A 12,984-nucleotide genomic window follows, 5' to 3' on the forward strand; every position below is an offset into this window, starting at 1 on the left:
GGTCCCATAGAGCCTGGTAGAACCACTGAGACTATGGCCCCTAGCTGCCCCTCAGGTCTGGAATTGAACCCACACCTGTGGTTTCCAGCCAAACAGAAGACAGGCATATGAGCTGAACATTTCCCTGAGGCAGATACACTCCTTGGAGAGAACAATCATTGAGAAAAAAGGACTGCCTATGCACAGGGAGAGGCAGGAGTGCATGGAGGGATGGACACAGGAAAGAGGTAACTATGGGAAGGAAGTGGGAGGGGAGCTGTTGTATTGTGGTAAACTGCGGTCAATGTCATGAGGCAAAGTATATGTGAATTGCTGCATGGAAAGTGAATTTGCTCTGTAAATCTTCACCCAAATCACACACACACACAAAAAAAACTTGCAGAAACACCCAGAGCTCAGAGAGTAAACGGAAACAATGACTCCAAAGGACCCCAGCCTCCACAACTCACAGCTCTGACAGGATCGCCACAGGAGGTCCTGGATAGAATGGGAGAACGGGGGGAACAAAGCTCATAAGCGTAAGAAAGACCAGGCTGCCTGGTCTGATAAGAGACAGGTAAAACCCCCGAGACTGGCCCCTAGTCACCCTGCAAGCCTGGAACTGACCTCCGCCGGGGCTCCACCCACAGCCCCGGGAGGCGAACACAGCCCCGGGGGTAAAGCCCAGAAGGCAGGAAGGGACAGGAACGGGGTACAGATGGCAACAGGAAACGCAGGGAGGAGGCGGCCAGAGCAGTGCGACACTGCCCGGTGGGGGTGGGGGTCACAGTCAACGTCACAAAACAAAACGAGTGTGAACCTGGAAGGAAGACCAACCTGTTCTGTAAACTCCCACCCCCAACCCAATCAAAAGTTAAACACAGGTCTAGACCCAAGAGCTGATCTGGTTCAGAGGGGAAGTTTCCGCAGGGCACGCTGAAGCGTGTTAACGCTGGCCTGACCGTGGCCTTCTGGGACGGGATCCCAGAGATCACGGGGGTGGGGCGGAGGAGGACCGCAAGGGTCGACATGACTCAGCGGAGAGGAATGTGGGTCAGGAGGTAAGTGGCCCTGGCCCTGGTACACAGCAGGCACCAAATCCACCGGAAAAAACCAAAACCTGCCACAGGGTCGATTCTGACCGACCCTGTGCGAAACCCCACAGGGTTGCCAAGACTGTATATGTATGGAAGCGGACTGCCTCATCTTTCTCCCACGGGGCGGCGGCTGGGTTCGAACTGCTGATCTTCAGTTAGCAGCAGAGTGCTTTAACCATCGTGCCTCTAGAGCCCCTTGGTCATAAATAGGTGCTGGTTCAATGGAGTCAAACAGAAACGGAAATCAACGTAGTCCCGGCACCTGAATAAAAACAATTTTAAGGCATTCCCTTTACTGTTGCAGCCCGGCCCGGTGCTGACCGGACCCGAGCCCAGTGTTTCCAGTGAATCACAGGCAGCTTCTCAGGGAGGAGGCGCCCGGCGCCCAGAGCGCGGTGCGTGGCGTCGGCCCCACAGCACCCGGTTTGGTTTGTTTCTTATGGGGGGGGGGCAGAATTAAGCTCCGGTTTTCTGCTCCCCACCTCACTGCCAACCGTGGTGCGGTCTGGTCCCGTGCCGGGGGCTTGCACGTCGCTCTAACGGGGAAGCCGTGGCGCTAGTATTTCAAATGTCCATGAGGTCAGCCTTGGTGGGCAGATTCGGGCGGAACTTTCAGGTTCAGACAGACTAGGAAGCCCTGTTGATGTGCTTCCAAAACTCAGCGGACAAAATCCCTATGGGTCGCAGCCAAACCGTGTCCGACAGTGTGGGAGGACGAGTCTCTGGGCTGGAACTCAAACTCTGCCGCTGAGTCGGACCCGGCTCACAGCCACCCCTCTTTGGGTTTCCCAGGCGCTATCACTATGGAAGTAGGTTGCCCAACCTCCCTTCCGAGGAGTGGCTGGTGATCTGGTTAGCAGTCAAATGCCTTAGGCACTAGGCCACCTCAAAACCCAGTGAACTTGGCCACACCAACTATTAAGAGGATGACGCAGGACTGGACAAGGGGTCGTTCTGTCCTGCAGAAAGTCGGATGAGTCGGCGGCAACTAACATCAAGTCACTTGGGTTGGGGAGCCGGGACACAGTGGGGTCGGGAGGCAGCGTGGAACCCGGGCGTGTGGTGGCTCGGGCGAGGCGACGTTAGAGGAAGGCTGCCTCCGCGGTTTGGGGAGGACGGTGACCCCCCACAGGACTTCAGCAGTACCCCCATCTTGAAAAGCTGAGGCCCCCAGAGCGGGAAGGCCTGGGGCAGCACCCTAAGCACAGCCCCGCGCGTCCTCAGAGCCGGCACGGGAGTCCTCCCGGGTGCCAACAGCAGTGTAGGTTGGACCGTCCAGTTCTAAGACTCAGGAGTTTGAAGGTGTGCTCCCAGGAGCCTGGCGGTTAGGACAGCCGCCCTCCGTGTGGGCTCTGCTACACGAGGCTCAGAAAACTGACATCTCATTCCGAAACGGCCAACCATTTCCTCTTTTCGATTTAATAGCCTAAAGGTTGCATCCCGGAAACTTTAAAAACGGACATAATTTTATCTTCGTAACGAACGGGGGGACGAACACTAACTAAAGCACTCCCCCGTCGACCCAGCTCGGGGCGCACGCACCCACCACCCCTGGCAGCGCGGCGCTCCTTCCCAAGCAGAGCTGGGCTCCGGGGAGGGGGGGTGTCGGCCGCGCGGGCATGCGCACTTTGACCTCTACCCCTCGGGCGGGAGGACGGGCAGGAGGACGCGCCGGCGGGCAGGGGCTTCCAACCCCCGGGGCACCTGCCAGCATCACCCCGCGACCACCCTCCGAAACCCGGGCCGGCCGCCCTTACCTGCCGCCGGGTCCGCCTCCACCAGCACCCGGTGGCTCAAGGCGCGCCGCGCGCCCGCTCCGCCGCCATTGGCCGCCCTTCCGAGCGTTGCGCCACGGAGCCGGGATCCTGCGGACGGCACGTGGCTCGTGAGCGCCCGTCCGCGCCCCTCGGTGATCCCCGCGCCCCTGTGCTCCCCGCGGCCACGCACCAGGGAGCAGCAGAGCGCGCACTCGGGCTACCAGCGCCATCTTGACCGGGCGCGGCTTGGGGTCGCGGGCAGGCTGTGGCCTCGCCTCCCGCCGGCCCCGCCCCGTCCCGGCGCGCTCGGCTGACGGGCGCCTGGAGCAGGTCCCACCAGGACGGAGCGGCCCAGGCGTGGGTCCCCGGCAGCTCTTTGGAGCTGGCGGCCGGGTCCACTGCCTCGGCAAGGGTCGGGGCAGACAAGCGGCGCCCTGGGGGCTGTAGGCCGGCTGGCAAACGGCTGTGGTGCGCCTACTGGGCAGGGATCAAAACCCGGGGAGCTGCGGCAGTGCCCCCACTAGGCCCTGAGGCCGATGGTGAGCTTAGTGTGGGGACTCTGAGGACCTGACTAGAGGCCAGTGAACAGAGGCCCGCGCCCCCTGGGCACAGGGTCACTCCTGAGGCGAGGGTTCTCCGGAAGCACTGATGGAGGCCAGCAGGTGGCGTCCTGCTTAGGCCGGGCTTTAAACCACCGGGAGACAAGGTGGGAAGGAGCCAGCCTTCAAGGTACTCTCAACCCTCCGCCTCCGGTGGTGGATTTGGAAGCAAGGAAGCCCAAGTCCCCGCTCAGTCAGGCGCTAAAGGGATGGTTTTTATGCCCCTCCTGATGGAGTGACAACCGGGACAGGGACAAGGGCTGGCAGCACCATTCGGGGCTCTGTTCTAATCTAGGTTTATTCAACACAAGGCTTTTATTCTACACAAGGTACAAACACAACGTCATCCAAAATGCTACAAAGTTACAAAACTCGAACAGAAAGTGTAGAGTCCTGACTGTACATCAGAAGCCAGCGGAGCGTGTTGCTACCGGCAGACGCGTGGGGCCAGCTGCGGGTGGCGCCAGGTGTCCCGCAGGACAGGCTCTCAGCGTGCTCACCGGTTTGAGAGACAAGGGGGACGTGGGTAGGTGTGGGGCCCAAACACACGGAGGAAGGCGCCTCACACCTATGACCGGGAAGGGGACTCCGCTGGGCCTGGAGGGCCAGGGGACTCAGGCAGAGGACTTGGGAGCAGGCCTGACATCGGTGGTGGCCTGGAAGCCCCCCGTTTCTTGAAGGGTCGCGACCAGGTCACCAGACTGGCCCAGGCCATCTGTGGAGAGAAAGGCCATGTTCCCAGCTGGGCCACACTCGGCCCGCAGCTCTGCGTGCCCCCTGGCTCTGCTGTGGAACCGAACCAACTCTCTCGGAAACTGGTAACTTGCAGATGTCTTCACAGGCCCAACCCCAAACCAACCACACGTCTGCAGCCAGGCTCCGAGGAGGCGTCCTAGCTGCTGCAGGAGATGCCGGCCCCACAGGAGGGGGTCCCCTCTTCCCCACCCTCCTGGCTGGAAAAGTGACAGAACATGCTTGGGTGGGAGATAAGTTACAGGGGGGAGGAGCTGCTGTGGCCGGCTTTATCGGGAGGAGTTGGAACTGGAGCGGCTGCGGTGCCGGCGGCGCCCAGGAGAGCGAGACCGCCTGCGCACAGGGGACCTGCGTCGCGGCGAGCGGGACCTACAGGGGAGAAGACAGTGTGTCACAGCCCAGAAACGACGAGCCTGGGCGCCTAGGCCCCAGGGTGCACGTTGGCGTCTTTCAGGACCGTTCTGTGCCGCTTTACTCTCGGCAGAGACTCTGAGGACCGAGGAGCCCCTGGGAATGGGGCAGGCGCAGCCAGGACCAATGGCGGCTGCTCAGACGTCCCTCCTCTGCTCCCGGGGGCAGACAGCAGGGCTCAAACACAAGCACCAGGCCTCTGCCCCACCCCCCAAACGCTCCTCCAGATCTGCCTGAGCCGGGAAGGGAAGGGGCCTCGCGTCTGGAGGAACAGGATCCGGAAGACTTCTGGGTACACCATCGAGGTGCCCTCAGGGCCCCATCTTCTGCCATCCTCTCTGGTCACTGCCTCCTTCCCCCAGTCTCCCAACTGGAACAAACGGGACAAACCTCCAGGGCCCAGAGAAACCAAGCTTTCACCCCATGTCACCCAGCGCCTGAGTGGGGGGCCAAGTGGAGGGTGCAGGGTCACCACACTCACGTTTGTAAACCCCGTGACGCACGGACCAACTCACCGTCTCCTCATCCGCGGGGGAGATCGGCGCCACATGGGGGGTGGGGGCAGCATCCTCCTGGGGGGGCTGAAGCGTCGGGGGGGAGGCCTGGGCCAGGGGGCCAGCACAGCCGTGGCCGTGATCTCCTGGCCGTCTATCTGTCCTGTGGAGAAGGGACCAAGTCGTGAAACATTTAACACGAGTGCTTCACAAAGGTACAGAAGCCAGGGGGGCAACCCAGCAGAAAGGGGGTCACAGCTGCACCCTGACCCCCAGAGTGCCCACCGTCCAGGGTACTGTACAGAGCCCAGGCACAGCCCCTATCCCCCAAAGGGCGCCAGGTACTGATAAAACCCAAGGACGTGGACGTGTTTGGAACATGCTCAAAGTCATAAGAAAACAAAGCCTAAGGCGGCCCCTGGATCACTGCCACACCTGGCCCCAGACAGGAATTTTACAGCACTGTCCGTGAAACTACAGATCATGCTGTCCTCTGGCCCCTGCGGGGAAGGCCCTGCCCTCCATGTCTCCTCCCGGAGATGGCGTGCTGTGGTTTCCCTTGGTGCACAGCAGAGTGGGGAACGCTCCCAGACTCCACTGCGGCCTCAGCACAACTTGGCATGTTGTCACCTGTCCACCCTGGAGCTGCGCTAGCCCCTCAAGTTTTCAGCGAGTGCCCAGACTATCAAATATGCCAAGGCTGAGTCCCTGCACAGAAGGCATGAGTCCCGGGGCCACAGAACTGGTACACGCAGAGTGACAAGAGTTTATGTTCAGCTGTTAACGCCCTTCAGACATAAGCAAGCAGGAAGTGGGGAATTATCAAAGAAGTTTTCCAATACCCAAAAGTCACAGGGCTCCGAGGCCGCCAGACAGCAAAGTGTACAAGCTCTTTATAGACGTCCCAACAGGTCCTGGGGACCACAGGGCCCGAGTGCCTGGGAGCCGTTCCTGCCTCGCCGCCCAGACGACAGCAGTGGGGTGCTGAGCAGAGCAGATCGCAGTCCCTAAACCACCCACCTGAAGACCAAACCATCCCCGACCTTTCAAACGCTGTGGAAACCACACCGCCCAATAACAACGGCTGTATGGGCCATCAGTTAAAAGACACAAGCTTTGGGGAAGTGGATGCAATTTCAGTAAAGTGACCGCTCAGCAAAATAACCCTAAAAATGCTGGCATGTTTACAAAACAAAAGATGAGCCAGAAGGAAACAGTCCTGCATGAAAAGCCAGCCTTTCATTCACTATCCGCACAGAACGTGTTCTGAACCCGCCTCTGGATCTTCAAGCATATACCAGATTGAGTTTATTAAAATGCTAATATATTCACATCTGCTGAGTATTTTTTTCAAGAATAACGTTCCATGACACATGTTTTGGGTAAACACTCGCCCACTGAGTGAGAATGAGCACCCCGAACCAGCTCCAGGGAGGTGCCAACACACAGCCAGGCTGGAGATGCACTCCCAGGGCCCCCTGGCCGAGCGGCTGCCGCTGTGACACTGGACAGAGGGGAGACCCTAGGGCGCTGGTGACCCACCTCCGTCCATGTGTTTCAGCGCCTTCTCAGCCTCGTCCGGGTTCTCGAACTCCACGTAGGCATAGCCTTTGGACAGGTGGGGGTGCATCCTCTCCACGGGCATGTCGATCATTTTAATCTTCCCATAGGTGGAGAATATCTCCATGATGTGATCCTGGAAGGAGAGAGGGGCCACGCAAACGCTCTAGTCCCAGGAGGTACCACAGAGCGAGCCTGGAAGGGCAGGCGGGCCCCAGCCTGGACAGCCACTGTCACATCGGGGTGGCTTCTAGAGACGGGCATGGCCGTCCACGGAGAAGACGTGCTACAGGACTCTGGACTCCTGCTTTGCGTGGACCACGGGTCGGCGCCTCCTCACCTTGGTCACGTTCCTGGTGAGGCGACCCACGTGCACCTTGGTGGGTTTCGGGGAGGGACTCCGCCTCTTCCGCTCCTTCTCGTCTCTTTTAGGTGGTTTGGACCTGATCGAGGGAGCACACAGAGACCGTTCCCGTCAAGTGGCGATGGGCTGGCTTCCCTGGCAGGGGCCGCGACCACTCGGCCAAGGGCTTCCTGCTAAGGCAGCCACCCCCCGGGCCGGTGCTCACTTGGAGCGGGAGCGCCGTCTGTTGTCATGCCGGCGCCGCGAAGGGCTGGGGGAGCCCGAGGAGCTGCTGGAGGTAGAGCTGCGCGACGTGCTGGAGCTGCCCGAGCGGCTGGACGCCGACGACGAGCTGGAGCCGCTGCTGGAGCCGCTGCTGGAGCTGGAGCCCGAGCTGGAGCTGGAGCTGGAGCGGGACCTGGAGCGGGCGCAGGCGTCAGGGGCGCAGGCGTCAGGGGCGGCCCGCGGGGGCCCTGCTGCTGGGTCCGCCTCGCGCCCTCTGCCCCCCGTGGCTGAGGGAGGGACCACGTGCATGCCCCGCCCCAGGACGGAGGCCTTGGCTGGGGGGGGGGAGGGGGCCTCATTCCCACCGAGCCTGTGACGGGCCAGGGAGAGCCAGCGCCCTCCTGGGCACAGGTTCAGAGCCCCCAGGTGGGAGCAGGCCAGCAGCTGCTGGTGGGCCAGGCTGGACTTGGGGCAGATGACCGTGAGCTACAGGCCAGCGAGAGCCAACTGCAACTTGGAATCAAATGTACTTTGAGACAAAACTATGCCCTGAACTTCGTATTCCTCAACATATCGGAAAGAAGAACCCAAACAGTAGCCCCTCCACGGGAGTGGAGCAGACCCCACCCCAGTCACCATGCCCAGGGGTTGGCCAGCCCCACCTGGTGCTGCTGCTACCACTGGACGCGCTGCGTCGTTTCCGGGCCTTATCCCGGCCACGGTCCTTCTCACTCGACTCCTTGGCGGCCCCTTTATCTTTAGTGCGGTCCTTGGACTTCTCGTCAGAGCGGTCTTTGCGCTTCGTGGGGGAAGGAGCCCTGCAGGGCGAGGGAGAGAGTGAGGCGTGTGGCCTGTGACCCAGACCCAAAACCACAGCACAGCCCAAGAGCAGGGGTCTAGAGGGGCCCGAGAACCCCGCTAATCCCACAGCAAGGTGGTCTGTGGCTCGTGACACGCACAGTGCCAACTGTCCCCTTCCTCAGGGTCCCTAGCAGCGCGCGCCCCCAAAGTCGCACTTGAAGAATCTCGTGGAGGATTACCTAGTGCTGGACCTTTTATTATTTTCCTTGACTCCTAGCAAGCTCTTCTTTTTCATTCCTGATAAATCCATTCTCCCCTTCCTTCTGAGGTGTTCAAAGCAGCAAGGGCGGCCTCACTTATCTGAACTCACTTCTAACTCGATTCTGAGAAACGATCCCTAATCGATTGCAATTTACGCCAAAGAGCAGCCTAATAACAAGATAAAAGGATTGAGAGTGAACGGGTCGCCAAGGCACCAGGTCCACTTTGCAGTAACAAGCTGAGCATGGAGAAGGCAGCACAGACACAGTAAGCAACGGGGCCCACACAGCCAGGGACATGCGGGGACGGTCGCCAACTCCTCCTGAGGAACCCCCGCCAGGCATCAGCGGAACTATCACTTCAGCCTGCGTTTTTCTTAAGGCAACGGGGGTGGAGGTGGTGCTCCCGCCACGGCCACTTTATAGGCTGTACAGCACCAGTCCTCCACTCGTAAGTGCGTGACGACCCAGGGACAGTCCCTTAAAAACACCACAGCACATACACATGCAGAACAGAGAACAGCCTACAGGAGTGGCTCTCCTCCCAGGATCAGAGCGCGTCTTAATCGCTGCAGTCTGTTTAGGATGCACCGCACATGCTAGGACAGGAAGCAAAAACCACCCCGAAGGGACTGGTACCAGCTTCAGGGTATTCACCATCCAAATCCAAGCAGTTCAAATGGCCCATTACGAACACGGGAAAAGCAGTGAAACACTACTTAAAATCGTTCCTGTGAGTGCTGACCTTCAGGTAGCCACACCCACTGTGTGGAGTCCATTGTGGCCCACAGCGCCCCTACAGGACGGAGTGGAACTGCCCCACAACCCAGTGGTCCCAGCCTGTCATCTTTACAGACGTGGACTGTCTCATCTTTTTCCTGTGGAGCAGCTGGTGGGCTCAAACCACCGACCTTTTGGATAGCAGCCGAGTGCCCTACTCACCGCACCACCAGAGGTGCTTTAATTATTAATTTGCATATCCAGTGGGGAAGAAGTGTATTGAAATACGTATTTTACTTTGGAATGCCAGAAAAACTAAAATCAATGGACTGGGAACATGAGAAACCAAATACAGCAGGAACTGTCCTGGGCGTGGGTATTCACCACGCGAGGTGGGGTTTGAGAACTTTTCAAATGTTGCAGAAAAGCTTCAGACCCTGGAGCTGGACGAGCATGTCAAGGGCTCAGCAAGGTGTCTGCACTGTCACGTTCCAAGTGACGACTAAAATGCACGACTCCAAACCTCCTGCGCCCGTATCCCCTATCCCCTGGGGACTGGCTGCCTCTAACGGTGCCAGTGTAGTTTGGTACGATTTATTGGAGTTGGAAGCCATGACCTCAGGACACCGGTTCCAGTTCCTGCCTCCCTGTCTCAACCCCCCCAGTCATCTGGACACCGCAGACAGCTCGGAGCTGGTGTCTGTACACGTAGGAGTCCCCGACAAGGGTTGCTGCCAGAGCCAATGCCCTGCGCCAAGCAAACAAACACCTGGCTTTGGAGTCAAACAAGAGGAGCTGGAGCATCCTAAAAATACTTTGCCTTAAAACAATAAGGTACCAGAGCCACCCAGCAGGCAGGTTAGCACCGCCGGGCAATCACGGATTATAATGCAGCCTGGACTCAGCTGGCCAGCGCTCGATTCGAGGCCTTGCATGAGTCTCTTAACCTTTCTCAGCCCCGATAGTGCATCTGCAATACGGTGACAGTCATGGTTCCGATCTCAGAGAATTAAAAAGGGTGTCAATGGAATTAATCCACGACAGACACTTGACACACATCTCGATAAATGTTTTGTTGTTGTTGTGTCATTGAGTCCAACTCCTAGCGACCCTACAGACAGAACAGAACTGCCTCATAGTGTTTCCCGAGTTGAAACCTTTCGCCAGCTCACGTGGCCCACAGAGCAGCTGTGCCACCAGGGCTCCTCAGTGCATGTTAGCTAGTGGTCTGAGGGCCGTTTCTCCACGTTTGGACGCTCTTCTCCCAGCTACACTCCAAAGTCGCACAGCAGTCTGACACTTCGCAGGGTCCCTGCCAGCCCTTGCAGGACCACACAGAGCAGTGCTGTCCCATAGCAGCAGAATGCCAGCCCCAGCGTAACGCACCGTGGCTAGGAGCCACTTCCCGAACAGTGCGAATTAACAGGGAACGTTTGCTTTTAGTAATGCGCCATCTGCAACACCCTGTGTTACCTTCCCGGGCTTCATCCACAGACAACATTAACGAAGCAAGTGTTTGCGACACTCTCCCCCACTACGTCTTCGCAATCTGGGCTGCCTTCAGACATTTCGGTTCGGACTCGTTGCACTGCAAGGGCTCACGAGCGACAGGCGGCCGTGGCTGCGGGCAGCGCGCACGACACATGCAGAGTCCTGGGCCCCGCCCCCGCCCCCGCGGGAAAACACGTCCCACTGCTCACTCTTAAGTTCTAGAAACCAAGCTCAGAGGGAGCGAACGCTTTGCTGGGCGTGGCGGAGCGCTAGGAAGCAAGCGCTGAGAGTCTCTGTTCCCACGAGTTCAGGCCAGGACCTCGGCCACCTTCCGCGGCCTCCGGAAAGGTGCGCGGCCAACAGCCAGAGAGAGGAGAGAACGGTTAGTTCAGTTTGAGCAGCGGGGAGAGCGTTTCAGCTCCAATCTCCAAAGCGCCTTTTCCCACTTACACTTAGGCACAATTCATGCTAAAACCAGACACAGAAGCAGCCTGTTCCACGTCTCTCCTCCGCTGACCTTAACCTTCCCGGGGCCTCCCCGCTGTGGGAACCCACCAAGCTGAGCTCCGTGGCAGGGCGGTCGCAGGACCCGGGCCTCGCGCCGAGAACGGCGCACGGAGCTCGGACAACGCTCGTGGAGGGCAAAGTGTGGATGAAGGACCCCGGGGGAGGGTCGCCCGGCCTTCCCAGGCGGCCCACAAAGCCGCTCCGCTCCCACCGGCCCCGCTGTCCCCCGACCGCGTTCTCTCGCAACCCCCGTCTGGCGCGGGCCGCGAACGCTTTCAAGGCAGGGCCCACGGGCGGAGGCCGCGCTCCGGTTGGCGCGCCGCGGCCCTTCAGTTCGCGGCGGCCCCGACCACTTCCGGGCCGCGGCCTCGGCGCCTCCCACTCCGCCCGCCCCGGCCCACACTCTCCGCAGAGCCCGCGCCTCCAGGCCGCGGCCACCATCGCGGGCTGAGGAGCCGCCTAGCTCCCTGATGCACCCCGCCGGGCCTGGCGGGCGGCCCGCGCAGCTCCGATGGGGTCGGATTCCGCCAACTTACATCTTCCCGCCGACGTTACCGCCTCCCGCTCGCCACAGCAGCCAAGGCTGTCGCTGCTGTGTCGTCAGGGTTAAGGAGCGGGAAGACGCCGCCGGCCGGCGCATAGTGATGACGCAGTACGCTGCAGCCAATGGGCGCAGGTGGAGGGCGTGTTAAAGGTAGACAGCCGTTTGTGGGGAGCGCGGTGGGGAGTGCCTACTTTTCTGGACAGGTCTCCAGCACTGTCCAGAGCTGCTTGCGCGCCTTCTGCAGTAGCTGGTGCGGGGAAGGCCGGGTCTCGGGGCCCTTTTGCAAGCCGGCGCGGTAAAGGTTAAAGTAGCCGGCCCCGCCCCCTCCATGCGCGTGCGTACTGGGCTGGGCGCGCGGAGAGCCCGGCGGCCACCGCGTACTGGAGTGCTGCGGGGCGGAGGTGGCTAGGAGGCGCGGCCCCGTGCTGAGCGGGGGTTCTTGCGTTCCAAAACCGTTGTGGTTCAGCAGGGTGACCGTTTAGGCGCGGTCCGGTGGGCGAGGCGTGCGGGCGGTGCCCTGGTGCCCCGGTGGCAGGGGAGGTGGCGTGCCTGACACCTGGAACAGCAGCTGCCAAAGGCGCTGGGCAAGTTGGAGAAGGGAGGGAGGCAGAGACCAGGAGGGTGAGAGGCTCTGGAGTCCGAAAACCCGGCGCCGGGAGGGCGAGCGCCGCGCGCTTTGTGTACCACGGTGTCTCCAGCTCCCTCTCTGTGCCTGGCAATTAGTTGTCAATTCGAGGAGGGAGCGATTGTGGTCTGAACAGGTTGGTGGCAAGAGGAAGAGAGCGGGCGACAAACTCAAGCCGATATGTTGGAGGGAGGAGCCAAGGTTGACTTGGTAACAGATTAGAAAGGGGCAAGGAAGGACGGGAAAGCGTCCAGGGAGAGGCTCGGCGTGGTGCCCGGGATGGACCGACTGGCGGACGGTGTGGCGGTGGCTTGTGAATCATTGCTTTCCTGCGTTTGTTCAACCACCGGGTGGTTACTCCCCCACCCCCGCCCCCAGACCTCTGGCCCCATCCAGGCTGTCAAGTGCACCTTTAACTCGTCACCTCTAGGCACCGGGTCTCTGAGCAGTTGCAGGACAAAAGGAAGCCTGAAATGAGGAGTCCGCCCCACTGGGGGCTGGGGCCGGGGTGGGCAGGCACAGTCTGGGTGTGACGGTTCGATCTGGTGTGGGGACAGTTGCAACAAGTTAACCTTTGTGCATTGCTCTCCTGTCGAATCTCCTGCCAGGGCCAACATGAAGAATCTCTGGGACAGAAGGCACGCCTGTGGGGGTGGAGTGGGCTTCGTGGTCCAGGCAGGCAGCCTGTGTTGTGTGAGGAACCCGTGGAAGAAAAGGCTCCGCAAATCCCAAGCCGGCCATCAGCGCCTGCAGGAAGGTTCTGGGACTCCTAGCCTGTGCCCAGGGCGGTACGGACCTGCTCCGTGGGGAGGGGGTGG

General features: G+C 60.4%; 2 protein-coding genes across 2 annotated transcripts in view; both read right to left on the reverse strand.

Annotated features, from left to right (window-relative positions):
- Positions 1-3,063, reverse strand: part of ECI1 (enoyl-CoA delta isomerase 1) — a 14,340-nt gene extending 11,277 nt beyond the window's left edge. The window contains exons 1-2 of the mRNA XM_007939667.1: positions 3,024-3,063; positions 2,834-2,941 (exon numbers count right to left, since the gene is read on the reverse strand). Coding sequence (XP_007937858.1) covers positions 2,834-2,941; positions 3,024-3,063 — 148 coding nt within the window. The remainder of the gene's footprint in view (positions 1-2,833; positions 2,942-3,023) is intronic.
- Positions 3,064-4,454: 1,391 nt separating this feature from the next.
- RNPS1 (RNA binding protein with serine rich domain 1) lies at positions 4,455-8,329 on the reverse strand. The gene is made up of 7 exons (XM_007939540.1): positions 8,259-8,329; positions 7,881-8,036; positions 7,220-7,411; positions 6,991-7,093; positions 6,633-6,786; positions 5,112-5,253; positions 4,455-4,554 (listed from the first exon to the last, which is right to left on the reverse strand). Exons 1-7 carry the CDS (start codon positions 8,327-8,329, stop codon positions 4,455-4,457), a joined length of 918 nt encoding a protein of 305 aa, XP_007937731.1.
- Between the last annotated feature and the right edge of the window lie 4,655 nt (positions 8,330-12,984).

Source organism: Orycteropus afer, unplaced genomic scaffold (assembly GCF_000298275.1).
Source record: "Orycteropus afer afer isolate SDZICR_OR568_19922 unplaced genomic scaffold, OryAfe1.0 scaffold00061, whole genome shotgun sequence".
NCBI lineage: Eukaryota > Metazoa > Chordata > Mammalia > Tubulidentata > Orycteropodidae > Orycteropus > Orycteropus afer.

Coding starts and splice junctions, on each gene's coding strand:
- RNPS1 (XM_007939540.1), bottom strand. CDS start 8,329: ATGGATTTATCAGGAATGAAAAAGAAGAGCTTGCTAGGAGTCAAGGAA. Junction 7,412..7,880: donor AGTGGTAGCAGCAGCACCAG/GTGGGGCTGGCC, acceptor CGCCCGCTCCAG/GTCCCGCTCCAGCTCCAGCT. Junction 5,254..6,632: donor GCTGAAACACATGGACGGAG/GTGGGTCACCAG, acceptor CCTTCTCCACAG/GACAGATAGACGGCCAGGAG.